The sequence below is a fragment of the Cryptococcus neoformans genome, chromosome 1 (assembly GCF_000149385.1).
Source record: "Cryptococcus neoformans var. neoformans B-3501A chromosome 1, whole genome shotgun sequence".
Lineage (NCBI taxonomy): Eukaryota > Fungi > Basidiomycota > Tremellomycetes > Tremellales > Cryptococcaceae > Cryptococcus > Cryptococcus deneoformans.
This window is the reverse complement of record NC_009177.1, coordinates 1,130,880-1,145,048: the sequence shown is the minus strand read 5'-3', so window position 1 is coordinate 1,145,048 and position 14,169 is coordinate 1,130,880. Positions and strand designations below refer to the sequence as shown.

At 48.3% G+C, this 14,169-nt stretch overlaps 4 protein-coding genes across 4 annotated transcripts; 2 read left to right on the top strand and 2 right to left on the bottom strand.

Moving 5' to 3' along the window:
• Positions 1-361: 361 nt before the first annotated feature.
• Positions 362-3,397, bottom strand: CNBA4100 (hypothetical protein; the record flags this gene model as incomplete). The annotated part of the gene is made up of 5 exons (XM_772848.1): positions 362-1,258; positions 1,311-2,491; positions 2,585-2,922; positions 2,979-3,199; positions 3,347-3,397. 5 exons carry the CDS (start codon positions 3,395-3,397, stop codon positions 362-364), a joined length of 2,688 nt encoding a protein of 895 aa, XP_777941.1.
• A 3,675-nt stretch (positions 3,398-7,072) lies between these two features.
• On the top strand, positions 7,073-8,703 carry CNBA4090 (hypothetical protein; the record flags this gene model as incomplete). Its single annotated transcript, XM_772847.1, has 4 exons — positions 7,073-7,159; positions 7,222-7,314; positions 7,372-7,496; positions 7,569-8,703. The coding sequence occupies 4 exons, from the start codon at positions 7,073-7,075 to the stop codon at positions 8,701-8,703; spliced, it is 1,440 nt and encodes a 479-aa protein (XP_777940.1).
• A 470-nt stretch (positions 8,704-9,173) lies between these two features.
• On the bottom strand, positions 9,174-10,557 carry CNBA4080 (hypothetical protein; the record flags this gene model as incomplete). Its single annotated transcript, XM_772846.1, has 3 exons — positions 9,174-10,042; positions 10,093-10,398; positions 10,452-10,557. The coding sequence occupies 3 exons, from the start codon at positions 10,555-10,557 to the stop codon at positions 9,174-9,176; spliced, it is 1,281 nt and encodes a 426-aa protein (XP_777939.1).
• Positions 10,558-12,177: 1,620 nt separating this feature from the next.
• Positions 12,178-14,079, top strand: CNBA4070 (hypothetical protein; the record flags this gene model as incomplete). The annotated part of the gene is made up of 6 exons (XM_772845.1): positions 12,178-12,392; positions 12,452-12,520; positions 12,570-12,725; positions 12,776-13,444; positions 13,497-13,898; positions 13,956-14,079. 6 exons carry the CDS (start codon positions 12,178-12,180, stop codon positions 14,077-14,079), a joined length of 1,635 nt encoding a protein of 544 aa, XP_777938.1.
• Between the last annotated feature and the right edge of the window lie 90 nt (positions 14,080-14,169).

Below are 14,169 nucleotides of genomic sequence, written 5' to 3'. Positions count from 1 at the left end.
ACGTTGTTACTGTCAATCATCCACAGGCCCAAAGTGTCTAAGTCCACGACTCCATGAACTGTGGCAATATATAGCTGTAGCGATTTGCTCACAGAAAAAGCGGTCAATTAACGAGTCCATCAATTCATGAACATATTACAATAATACAGATGGATGTACTACGTGTTGGAAAGCAAGATTAATAAGATAAAACTACAATATATCAATGTATGCTCCTATTCGCGTATAGCAAGGATGTTGAATCTGATATGAATATATGACTATGTTCAAAGTAAGATTAATAAGCTAATGTGTTTGTTCTACGTACTGGTCCACGCAAAACCTTCACTACATATTATATTATAAACCACAAAGCCCCATTTTACACCCCATCAACCACTGGAGCGTCGGCAGCCGCCTGTCCTGATTCAGTTGACAAGTTTTTATTATGTCTTCGGGCTTCCCCTGCTCCAACCATGACCTCTAAACCCCCTTGGTTCTTCTGGGCGGTATTTTCGCCTAGAGCTGGAAGCACAGCCAACTCGCCCTCCGCTGCCTCTGCAATATGGCGTACCTTTGACTCATTCCCGTTCCCCTCAGGGGTCCCATTCAAGGAAGTCTCTTGCTGTGTCTCGTTCTTAGCTTCAGCATAGGATGGCGCAACTGAAATGTCAGTGCTTTCAAATCCAGAAGCAGGGGCGACTCTTGCTGCGGTTGAAGCGTCAGGTACGATATGCGCTGCAGGCTGAAGCTTTGCTGAACTATACACATCTTCTGTGCCTATGAGCTTTTGCAGCTCATCCCACGGTTGTTCACTATCGCCACCAGCACCTACTTCCATAGACCCAACATCTATGCCGTCCAAACCCGACAGATCCATGTTAAGAGGATCAGAGAATCCTTGGAAATCATCCACCTCGAGTGAGGGGTCATAATGAGGGACAGAGCGAGGTGAAGTGTGAAACTGGGCAAGACTAGGTTCAGAGGGAGGGTTGGGTGAGGGTGACTTGCCCAGAGAGGTGATGCCTGGTTCGAGGTCTGAATGAGGCGCAGGATGAGGTGCAGAATCTGTCACAGAAGGTGATGACTTGGTAACCGGTGCTTGTCCTCCGTGGATAGATCTCAAGATAGATGCAGGAGGCTTAGGCGGCGAAGCGGGTGCTTCCACAGCCCTAATGGGAACGTCTTCACCTCGAGCGCGAGCAGCAGAATCTTCCTCGTACTGCTTACGAGCAGTCTCGTAGGTTTGCTTATCATGTTCAGCTTGTTCGAGGTAAGGCTGTAGCACCTGTTAGAATAGGAAGCCGACTGATCATGCAGACTCGACTTACTCTCTTTTCGTCATCAGTTAAACTTCTCCACTTCTCAGCCGCCATAACGCTTTGCTTAGTAGTCTCAGCCTCGGTTCCCCAAACTTGAGCTCTGATATCGCTGTTCTCTCTAATAGCCTTCAAAAATAAAAAATAGGCACTGAGGGGTTTCTTTGGCGCGTTCGGATCTTTGATATTTCCCTTGCGCGACTTTCCTTCTTTCCTTTGCTGGGCTCTGAACGCGTTCTCAGCACGAATGTCCTCAGGAGTTAGTGTTGCTTGCCAAGCCGCCAACTCCTTCGCGTAAATCTCTCTATGCTCCTTGACGCGCTCAGCATAATATTTTTTCCTTTCCTCACTGAGGTTCGCATATGCCACGCCAGCCTCTTTAGCTATCTGTGCGACATTAAGTTTTTGTGGATGTGAAGTACCGCCTGGGGATCTTGACTCGGGTTCAGCTGCTTTGGCTTTGGCAAGTTCATCGGCGAAAAAGAGTTGCCACGAGGAGGGTGCTTGTTTTGGTGGATGCAGATGAGACTTGGCTTTGGGAACCGGCTTCTCCTTTTCTTCCTTACCCTTCTTCTTCTTGCTCTCTTTCTTATCTTCCCCAGGTATCTCCTCAACCACGGCTTCTGCAGAACGCTTACCCAACCCATGATAATCTTCGAAATGACTTCTGTTTTCCTCCTTTTCCTTGGCCGTTTTGCCTTTATCCTTGCTCATCCTCTTTCGCCCAGTAGGGAGAGACTCTGCAGGCGCAGAGCTGGTGCTGCCAGTTGGAAAGTTATTCAACGGAGGTCGATGAGCCGGGGTCCCTTGAGGCGCCTGGGATGGTTGTTGAGCGCCATAATAACCACCCCATTGTTGGGTGTGTCCCCAGCCGTACGGTTGCCCACTCATCAAATGTCCTCCACCTAGTGTATGCGGAGGTATGCTAGGGATAGAGGGGTATCCTTGCCAGCCGCTTTGAGGGACAGCGGGTGACGCATTTTGTGTGGATGATGTCGATGAAGTGGGTTGAGAAGCGGATGATGGTTGCGTTTGACCAAGGGCTGGTGATTGAGCCTGTGTCAGTCTTGACAAGGACTGGGCGTTCTGCCATGAGTTCTGGTGAGCGCTCGGCACCTTTGACAGATCAGAGGCGGGCCATTGTTGAAGGGCGTGGGTGGTGTAATCGTACATCGAGGTAGGCTGCTGTCGAGCTGAACTGTCGCCCAGCGCACTGTTTTGTGGGATGGCCGGTGTCGTGCTCAATCGTCCGGACATATTATTACGAGCTTGGGCCTGTGACTGACCGTACGTAGGATATCCCGCCCATTGGGTTGGATTTTGTTGATGCGACTGTTGATTGTACTGATATTGGGGGTAACCTTGGGCTGTTTGAGGTGAATTGGTCATGGCGTTGAACTGATGAGAGAGGATCTGAGGGGGTGCGGAAGCGGGCTGATAGGGCGAAGCATGACGGCCTGCCTCACCTTCTTGACCAGTGTAATATCGAGCAGATGGAGAGGTGTTTGTTGCAACTGAAGAGGGGTGAGGAGGCGGGGTCATCATCCTCTGGCCAGATGTTCTGCGTCCATTGGTCGCACCAGCTGTTGATGATGTTGCTCCACCATATGCTGCTGACAGGCCGCTGCAGTACGTCCATGTCAACAAGGTTACTTCCAGATTTAGTCACATGGCACCCACCCCAGTCCAGCACTATTGTATCCATATTGTCCTAAGCCTCCAAGCGTGCCATACCCTTGTTGCTGATACGCGGGATAGCCATTTTCTGTGTTGACAGAGTACATGGATTGATTCGCATCGTCCTTCTTGGCGGGCATACCATTAGCATCCGGCGCGTTATAGGGCTTCGAATTGGATGTGGGCCTCTGCTGGGCACCTGAGTACATGCCCTGCATGGCCGACTGCGTCGAGAGGGTGATGAATTAGGCCATGACAAAAAAGAGGCATAATCAGTGAATAAAGAGACCAAATGGAAACAAAAGCACGTCGGCGATTACATTCAAAATTAGATCAACAGTAGAGACCGAGGTATGAAGGGGAAGGCTTACCTGCCACTGTTGGGAAACACCACCGTTAACAGGCGCGTTGGTGCTTTGCATATTAATCGAGGAGCAGCAACGCGCTCAGCACTACATCAAGAAAACATCAGCGTTACTGCATACATAGGATGGCCATACGCGACGCGACGTAAGAAGGCGCGTCAAGTGATATATAGAGGACTCACATGATAGGTACTGATAATGAGATAATGCGCGATTAGATCGCTTGGCTACGGCGGAAGAGGGGCGGTGAGGGAGAGAAGGGGCAACGCGGTCGCCGTGGATGCAGATGCGGGAATGATGGAGTGGCGGAAGAGCGGTGCGGATTGCGAGGTCCGTGTGGATGATCAGGGGAGATTACAGGCTACAGGATCTATGATCTATGGCGGGGACAGTCGCGTAGTGCGTCAGCAGGCGCAGGTACGGAGTATGGGACGTGCGCATGGGAGGAGAGAGAGCCAAACAAAGATGCGAGAGGGTGGAGGGTGATGTGATGGTGGCGAAAAGGAAGGTAAGGGAAGGAGGGGAGAGGGTGGAACGGTTCTAAGGTTAATGCAAGTAGACTCTAGACTCACCAGTAGTCGATCCGCAAAGATGCGCACGGTCTAGGCTCGGAAGGGCAATGAGGAACAGCGATGTGTAACTATAGGAAATGCCCAGGTGGAAATGCTGAGATACAGTGCAAATCCAGAGAAAGGGCGAACACAGGGCGCAAGCGCTGCTTTCAATCAAGTTTCGCTTCTCGCTAAGGGTCAAACGTCACCACTAATCAGCGCAGCGGTCCAGTTTCTACGGCTCAGCGCCCAAAGGAATCTTGTCACGATGGAGGCGAACGCCGCGGGTGGCGAGTGGCGGACAGTTTGCACGGGTGACGTTAAGAGATGAGAAAGAGCACGCCGTATTGAGCCCGGGTGATTCATTTATTGTTCCGTTTCCTTCTTTCCCCTTTTCCAGTCCATTTTTTCCTCTCCTCTTCTTCCTGTCTCCCGTCGGTACTTTGCCGCGTGTGCAGCCCACAGGCTCTCGAGCCTCGCCACCCAAGATTCCAACCATCTGATTGGCTGCCGCAACCGGATAATTTACAATGGTTACCGGAAACGTAATATGACGCTGTTGAACTTTGTTACTGCGAATTTTCGGCATTTGGTATGTGGCACCATCGCAATTGATACCGACGACGCGACGCGTCCTTCTGCATCGTGTGTATGATGCTGTGCTTTTTGTGGACTGCGCGGTCGTATACTGATAAATCGTTTTCATGCAAATGTGACTCGCTGCTGATTTTTGTGATACGGCGGCTTTTCTGCACGTCCTGCCTTCTGTCGAAGGGCCGTGGAAGCTTGCTATTACGACCTCACCAGGGAGAAGAAGGATACAATCATATTCGGTCTACATGCAAACAAGCTTGACACTAAAGCTATTGTTGTTGGGCAGAGTATTCCCTCTCTGCCTTCTTGCGCATGCTTAACCCCATACCGTCGGTCTAAACTAAAGTGAGCAAGCAGGCTGCTTGAGTCGATGGAGGCTCAAGGGCAAAATGGGACACAAGTTCCGGATGTGACTTGTAGTGGCGCTGCTGTTCTCGAAGGGAACAGAAAGCTCGTGATGCTATTGCAAACGTTTTAACCACGGTTTAATCTAAGAGAAACTTGGAGGATGAGTTCGAGTGGGAGCTTCGAGAAGGCGCCAGGAGAAGTAGGGGGAATATGAAAGCTGAATATCATTTCACCCACAAATTGAGTTCTTTTATATCTATTTTTCCTATGAAAAGTCTGGTAAGCCGATCAATATTTTTCATCTCTTCATCACCACCTTTTTCTCTCTTTTTCCCTCCAATTCTGATCTCTCGAAGGCCCCTCTTGTTCTAACTCTTCCCCTTTCTTCTGCCCACCTTCCTTCCCCTCTTTTTCTTCTCTCCGAATAATCCTAAGCATTCGAATTGTATCCTCCATCTCTTTCTTTCATCTCCGTCTTTCTGCCTGCTGAACTACTCTTTTTTTCCTTTCCTTCGCTTACATGACCACGAAGAAAAGGTCAGCAATGATGATCGATTAGCAAACGTCGATGAAAGAGTACTGCAAATTTGACAGTTAAGAAACCGTTTGAGTGCAAGTATTGGAACAATGGGAATGTATGCTTTATGACATGATCAACTCTTAACTCATGACCTCTATCTACTTTTAAACTTCAGGTCCTTCCGAGGCAGCCAGAGTTCGCATCGTGCTTCTTCGGCTGTCGTGTTGTATTTTCTGTCATGTCTACTCGGCGTTTTTTCGTACTTCTTGCAAGGAAAGCTTGAGCTTCTCTCGAAGCTTGGTAATTACTGGATCTTCTTCCTTATCAGGGGGAGGCTTCATTGCCTGTCAGCTTCCTAAGTAATCATGCCGTAAGTACTCTGGCAGGCGTACCAGCTGATCCAAAAGATACCTTGGAGAGTTCATTAGCCTTGGCCGGTGTGAGAAAACTACTGCTTACTCGATTTCATCTATGTTCTGAACAGAATAGCCTTCAGTCAGGACCACTTCCTCCTTTTTAACTTCTCCCCAAGCAATAAGAGACTCACAAGCACAACTGGGATTCTAAGAACAGTTCATTAGTACGAGGGTATTTTCTCAAGCGGGCAATAACCCTCACCTGTTCATTTTTGAATGAGGCTCAGGAAGATTTGCGTATTAAGGAGGCAAGGCGCGGCGTACAGATGCACAAGTTTGACGATATTACTCCAATGACATGTATACCAGAAGTGGACAGACAGAAGAAGGAACAGCGAGCTCACTCGAAACTTCTTCACACTCCGAGTACGAGTACTGTTATGATACGCGCTTTCGTGCCTGTCGCGGCGGTTGTTTTGGGTTCCAGAAATAAGAAGTAAACACTGAGCGAACAACGAAAGGCAAATTCTTTTTTTCTTCTATAGTAAGACCAGAACTTCAAAATAAAGACAAACTATTGCGTCTGCCCTTTGTTGCTTTTGTCTTCTTTCCACTTGGTATATAATCCATCAGCAACCGAACAAAAAAACCTCAATGCCTCGGCAAAGAACGAACAGAAACTGCACCGTACCCAGGGACTAATGGTGGGTGATACTCATGATAAACGGTAATTTCTTTCATGACAGTCTATTATTTTAGTCTGCTAATAATAACTTATGGCGGCTACGTGCCACCGGCAGTTCTTGCTCGTTACTTGACTCTTTCCTTCATATTTCGAGATGGTCGTGCTGCTTTACCTCCTCCACTCCCGCGCCGGCCACCGGTCGTCAATCGTCGTCGGCGGAATGCCTTCCGACCGCCGGTGCCTGAGAAAGCTCTCCAGATTTCCTGGCTATCATCACGTACGCTGAAAAAGAGGTGCTTTCGGTATGATGATCATATTGTCTTATTATTGCTTGCTTGGAGTAGAGACATTAAGCACGGTGCATGTGATAGCCCGCTACAACGGCATCATCATGATTCTACATCCATTTCCATATATATATACTGGTTCTCAACTCCGACACTTCATTCTTCCTCGTTCTTGGTCCCGTCTCTTTTATCTTTCTTCATTGACCATACCCTGACATCGCATCATCATTTTTCGATCATGCCAATAAAAGCCGTCAACAGGGAAAGAGAATATCTTCTGCAAGCTCAAGAAGATCCATCAGTAAAATTAGAACAATCGCATACTACGCCCTTACCGAAGTTACAGCTTCTCATTGCATGCTTCGTTCGAGTCACAGAGCCAATCGCCTTCATGGCATGCTTTCCCTATATCAATCAGATGCTACTGGACACTGGGGTTGTAGATGATCCGAGGAAGACTGGATTCTACGCCGGCCTTGTGAGTACTTTTTAGCTTTGATTAGGCGGATGATTAATCTGGCATTACCGCTTTTGAATTAGATTGAAAGCATGTTTGCCGTTGCTGAACTGCTGACTGTCTTTCAATGGGGAACCGCTAGTGATAGATGGGGGAGAAAGCCTGTATTACTGATTGTTCGTTACTCTTTCTGTTAGAGTATTATTGCGCGGAATCTGATGAGGTCTTCATAGGGATGCGCTGGAGCGGCACTCTCATCGATCCTCTTTGGCTTTGCCACGACATTCCCGATGATGGTCTTGACAAGGGTGATCAATGGGTTAGCAAATGGTAATGTTGCGGTACTCAAAAGCGTCATGTAAGTCTCTTTACTATGGCCCGGCCATTTTGTGTTTGGTGACAACTCATTTGCTATTCATATCACATGCAGTGGAGAACTATGCGACGAGACGAATCAATCTGTTGCTTTCTCTTTCTTCCCTCTTTCAATGGCTATTGGTACAATTTTAGCATCCGCTATAGGAGGCTACTTTCCACGCATTACAGATCGCTACCCCAAATTGGGTCAGACAATCCCCATTTTGGATCGGTATCCTTACCTACTTCCCTGCCTAGTCGCTGCAATCTTTCCTTTGATAAGCGGATTGGTTGCTTGGATATGGATGGAGGAAACGCTGCCTCCGAAAACAAAGGGTATGCAGGTCGAAGATCAATCACAATCTCGATCTCAAGTTCATCATGCTCATTCACATACCACCGTACATTATTCTTCTACAGATGAAGGTGACACGCGAGTGGAAGGTGCAACCGACCATCATAACACTTGGGCTCCTCCTGGGCATATAGATGACCACGAAGATGACGCACCGGTATCTTTCCGCGACCTGCTAACACCCGATATCAACGCCCTAATGACGTCCTTCGGTCTTCTCCAGCTTCAAGGTATTTCATTCTTGGGCCTTCTACCTCTGTTCTGCTTCACTCCGGTCCCTTCAGGAGGACTGTCATTTCCTTCTGGTAAAATAGGCCTGGCCATGTCCATAAGAGGCGTTAGCACCATCGCTGTTCAACTATTCGCATTCCCATGGCTTTCAAAAAGAATTGGGACGGTTAAACTTTACAAGATGCTGGTAATCCTTTTTATACCCGCATTCGTGCTTTTGCCATTCTGTAATGTCATGGCGAGAAGTGGGAGGGATGCATGGGTCTGGATTGGCTTATCAGGAAGCATGGTGTTGTACGCTATAGGGAATATGGCTTTCGGTACGCACGATCGGTTGATTGGTCTCTTTTGTCTATTACTCACATTATCGTCAGCTTGTAACCTTATTATGGTCAATGACGCTGCCCCAAATCGTCGTTCATTAGGCGCCATCAACGGCTGGTCTCAAGCGGTCTCCTCTCTCATGCGAGCTATTGGCCCTGGCACATCATCAGCATTATTTGCATTATCGGTAGACAAGCATGTCATGGAGGGACAGTTGATATGGGTTGTATTAAGCGTTTTGAGCGTTGTCAGTGCGATGGCAGCTTTGATGTTGAAAAATCATCACCGAAAGGTCTGAAGGGAGAAATGCGAGTCATTTACTGTATTTGAGATGTATTATCGGTTTGACGCTCAGACAGCAGTCCATACAGTGGAAATAACTGCGCTGAGGTTCGGGAAGTGAGGCGAATTAACAAAAAAATCAAGCAATTATTGCTCCTATTTGAGGTTCCCTCTTTATCGGTTAGTTCTCTTAGGGTATTATGAAAAGTTCGTCTAAGTTTACAAGCTTAATAGTTTCGCATTGTCAATATATCCAGAACGGACATGCAGCAGGTCATCTTTCAAGGTGCGACACGTAATAATAACATCTCAGATGCAATATTACGCGATATGGAATGTGGGCGTCTAGCGCCTTAGTAACTGATAATGCCAGACAAATGATATGAGATTACACAACTCTAGATATACAACATCTCCAACGATGATTATAATAAAAGGAACGATCAGCAGATGGCAAGCGCCATCAGAGTTCCCAAATACCAAAACTTAGATAATTCTCTTGAACGTCCTCCCAGCCCTCTTTAAAAGTCCTTCTCGCTGCTTCTCTGTGCCTATAGGTGATTTCACACACGCAACAGGAGATGCAGAGCTTAAGCCTACAATCGTTGGCTCACAAGACATCTTGTATAATCTGCCAGGAACAGACACTGGGACCGGCACACCACCGTAACCATATCTGCCCCATCTGCCCTCATCTGGCGTCCTAGCGGCTTGGGGTGAATCGCCCGCATCGCTAGAATCTCTTCCTAATCCAGGAGTTGGGATATCACCGTAAAGCACACTCGAAGCGCTAGAGCTTGCGCTGCCAGGACTTGAAGAACAGGTGATTGCCCGAGGAATGTGGATAGGGGCAGGCCGATAAGAGCGTGGTTGACATGAAGAACCAATATGTTCGTTTGTGTGGCTGCGCTGGAGGTCGACAGGACGTGAATGGTGACTTGCGATGTCTGCGGTAGGGTTGAAGGGCCGTTCAAAGTTGGTAGAGCGAGACTTGTTGGGGCCTGTACGCAGACGTGAGGAGGCAGATGGAGATGTCTTCGTCCTGGGGATAACAGCAGGAACTCTAAGTTGATCAGGCGCTGCCTGAACGGATACGGAACTAGGAGCTGAAGAAGTAGCAGGTGCGAGAACAGAAGGGCCGAACCCCTCGAGATGCCTAACAAGTTCATCTTCCTCAACTCGGAGGTTGTAATCGAGAAGGTAAAGGAGTTGCTTCTCCATGAGGTTGACTTCGGCGAGAGAAAAAAATTTCCCATACTTCTGCCAGTGCATGTTCTTGGGTGAAGAGTCATTGAGATACTTGGCCGCACAAATAAGAACAGCGAGGAACACTCGGTGACGGGTGCATTTCATACCTGTTGGATTATCAACGTCTATCCAAACTCTCAACACTGAAAGAACTCACCAGTGGCAACGGCGGGCAATTTCTCTCTGAGTCTTTCTAGGTACACAAGAGTCACACTTAATGTGGGCATTTGTACGTTACTTTGCACAACCAGACCCCTAATGAATTCTTGTAGTTCTGGAAGATCGACATCTAAGTCGTCTTCAGTGCCGTTGGGTGCTTGCCACCATTCAGAGGGTTTGCCGTCTTCATCGTAGTGCTCGCCGCTTGGGCTGGCAGGCGGAGTGGGCAAGTATGAAGTAGAAGGTGTTGATGGGGCAGAGGGGGAGATGCGAATAACAGAACAAGTTTGCTCAGCCACATGAGCTATGACAGCTTCTTGTCAGTAACTGAACTAGCAATGTCATAGCCTGACCTACCTAAGAATTCGGATCGCACTCGAGTGCGGAGACACTCGACAAGAGGCTTATTGTGAGTCGAAAGACGACAGAGGGAGGCTGGGTGGATGGGATTTCTGGAGGGCATAGTTGATCGGAATGATTGTCGGTAGAACAGAGAATGCAGGCGAAAGTCTGGCACTGCCTAGACACTTGAGAAATCGAGAAGATAGATTGAGAGCTAGTGGTGGGTGAGGTAGTGGAAGAGCCAATTGAAATCAGGCCATAAGATATAAGAAGGATTGTTGAGGACCCAGAGGAACTTATGTACAGTAGGGGGTTGAGATGCGTGGTGCAGAGAGAGGAGGAAAGGAGATAGTGGAGTTTGCTATGAAGATGTAAGCTAGATATAAACTGGGAAATGGTACTTCGGACGCATCGAATAATGCCCAATGCGTCCATATTGGACGTTACCGGATTGAATCTAGCGTATTTCCTTTCTGGGCGCATACGATAAGGATTCTCGAACCTGGCTGGAGGTTGACATGCGGATGGCGATCACATCGGGAAAGAGCAGGAGATCCAGGGAAGTTGAACATCAGGGACTACTGACGGATTGCGGATAAGGTTTTGTCACAGAAAAGGCAATTTACGCTTTGGGCCGTGGCTTCCGTTTTTGGGCCGCCAGAGGCGCTAGAGAACCAGACCGCGGAATTTTAATTGTCAAATGGATCTGAAGTTCAGTTGACACTGTAAGCGGCCGGTTTCGCCCGTTAGGGAAATCATGACGCAAGCAGGTGCACGCTAAAGCCAAAAAACCAAGCGAAAATTCCCACTTTCCGCTTTTACCCAAATCAATAAATTAAGGCACCTCGCAGGAACCTCTTTGCTTGCGGTTGCCCTTCCGGGTTCCGGTTTTGGGTGGACTGAGGTCTGGTCTGCGTTCATGGCGACTGAGCGCCAGTGATTATTTTTATTATTAATTGACATGACACTCCTACAATGGTGTTTCTCGAGAAGCTGAATCAGGGGAAGAGACACTTCTGCTTCCAAAAGAATAAATACGTCCATAACTAAAAGTAACGAAGAAATCACTACGCTGCCGAAAGCCGAAAAGAGCAAGCAAAATTAAAGATTTCCACTTTCTACATTATTCCGAGTTCCTGGATTCCCCGTTCCGCGTTTGACTTCTGACTTCTGGCTTCTTTTATTATACTTGCGTTTGTTTCTTCTTTAAGATATTTAGGTTTCGGTCTTCGGTCCCTGTCCCTTTTTTGCGTTCATCTTCTCCTGAATATCCTTCATTTCTCCTTCTTCTTTCTGTGTTCTTTTCCTCTCAACCAGTCCTAGCGATGTCGGTACAATATCATGCTGCTTGCTTGAATATTAATGGTTTTGATTACTCTATTACAAGTGTTGTGCACTGCGGAAATTTGTTTGAAGGGCTGTTATTGCTGCTGTTGGTCCAGTCAAGTAAGAGCGAACCAAGAGACTTGCTTGTTGTACTACCTTTATTACGTATTAAACCCATGGCGGACGCACCCGCCGCCGGTGCCCGCCGCCGCAAACAAGATCTTCTTCTAGAAGAAGAAAAAAGACACGTCAGCATATACTAATTTTTTTTTTACTTGTCAGCAGCAGCAGTTGTGGCGGAGCGGGGTGGTCATCCATTTTGGTCGTTCCAGAACAATTTTAATCTTGGATATCTTCCACAGAATCCCACAAAACCTACCTTCTCCCTAGAAACTCCCCTTACGACCTTGGAATAATGGCTGACACCAACCCCAACGCCCCTCCTCGCTCTGACTCCCTCCTCAATCCCGCCGATGCTCTCAAGTACCTTGAGGAGTATCCGCGAGGCGATGGTCTTTCACTACAGGAGCTCATGGACTCCAGGAAGAATGGTGGTTTGACTTATAATGACTTCTTGGTCCTTCCTGGACATATTAGCTTCCCCGCGTCTGACGTCTCCCTGCAGTCTAGGTAGGTCTTCCTTGGTGGACGAAAAATAAGTGGCTTTTTGCTGATGATTATGGATCCAGGGCTACCAAGAACATTGTTCTCAACACCCCCTTCCTCTCTTCTCCTATGGACACCGTTACTGAGGACCGGTGAGACGTGATGTTTGTCTCGTCCAGGCATTTTCTGACTCCTAGGCAGAATGGCAATTGCTCTCGCCCTTCATGGTGGTCTCGGTATCATCCACCACAATTGCTCTGCAGAAGAGCAAGCAGCTATGGTTCGACGGGTCAAGAAATATGAGAATGGTTTTATCACTGACCCTCTCTGTTTGGGTCCCGATGCCACTGTTGGGGAGTGAGTACATGTTTATGTCAAAAGGCGTCAGCAGGCTTACCCCTCCTCAGCGTCCTTGAGATCAAGGCTAAGTTCGGCTTCTGCGGTGTTCCTATCACCGAGACCGGCGCGCCGAACAGCAAGCTCCTTGGTATCGTTACTGGTCGAGACGTTCAGTTCCAGGACGCTGAGACTCCCATCAAGTCTGTCATGACTACTGAAGTTGTCACCGGCTCCTCGCCTATCACCCTCGAGAAGGCCAACAGTCTCTTGCGCGAGACTAAGAAGGGCAAGCTCCCTATCGTTGACTCTAACGGTCATCTCGTCTCCCTTGTCGCCCGCTCTGACCTGCTCAAAAACCAGAATTATCCATACGCCAGCAAAGTTCCCGAGAGCAAGCAGCTCTACTGCGGTGCTGCCATCGGTACTAGACCTGGTGACAAAGACAGGCTCAAGCTTCTCGCTGAGGCTGGCCTCGACGTTGTTGTACTCGACTCCTCTCAAGGTGACTCTGTCTACCAGATCGAGTTTATTAAGTGGATCAAACAAACTTATCCCAAGATCGAAATCATTGCTGGTAACGTCGTTACTAGGGAACAAGCTGCTCAGTTGATCGCTGCTGGTGCCGATGGCTTGAGGATTGGTATGGGCTCCGGTTCCATTTGTATCACCCAAGAGGTCATGGCCGTCGGTAGGCCCCAAGGTACCGCTGTGTATGCCGTTGCGGAGTTCGCCAGCCGGTAAGTGTTGACAGGCCATACGGTATCACCTTCGTTACTGACATATAATCAGATTTGGAATTCCCTGTATCGCGGACGGTGGTATCGGTAACATTGGTCACATTGCCAAGGCTCTTGCTCTCGGTGCTTCTGCCGTTATGATGGGCGGTCTTCTTGCTGGCACCACTGAGTCTCCCGGAGAGTACTTCTACCACGAGGGCAAGCGAGTTAAGGTCTACCGAGGTATGGGCTCCATTGAGGCAATGGAGCACACTCAGCGAGGTTCCGCCTCCGGCAAGAGGTCTATCCTCAATTTGGATAACGCGGCCACTGCCAGATACTTCTCCGAAGCTGACGCAGTCAAGGTTGCCCAGGGTGTCTCTGGTGATGTAGCGGACAAGGGAAGCATCAACAAGTTCGTGCCCTACCTTTTCACTGGTTTGCAACACTCTTTCCAGGATGCCGGTGTCAAGAGGTGAGTTGATCAATTGCTGGTGAACGTCATCGTCGTCATAGCTGACTAGAATACCAGTGTCTCCGAACTTCACTCTTGTGCTCGGTCTGGTTCTTTGAGGTTCGAACTTCGAACCGCTTCTGCCCAGCTCGAAGGCGGTGTACACGGTTTGAACTCTTACACCAAGAGATTGTTCGCTTAGACATAGAGAGATGTGGGAATAACAAGATAGGAGGAGGTTTTGGGGATGGACGTTTATGTAGATAGATTATTTGAAAGTGTACATATACGC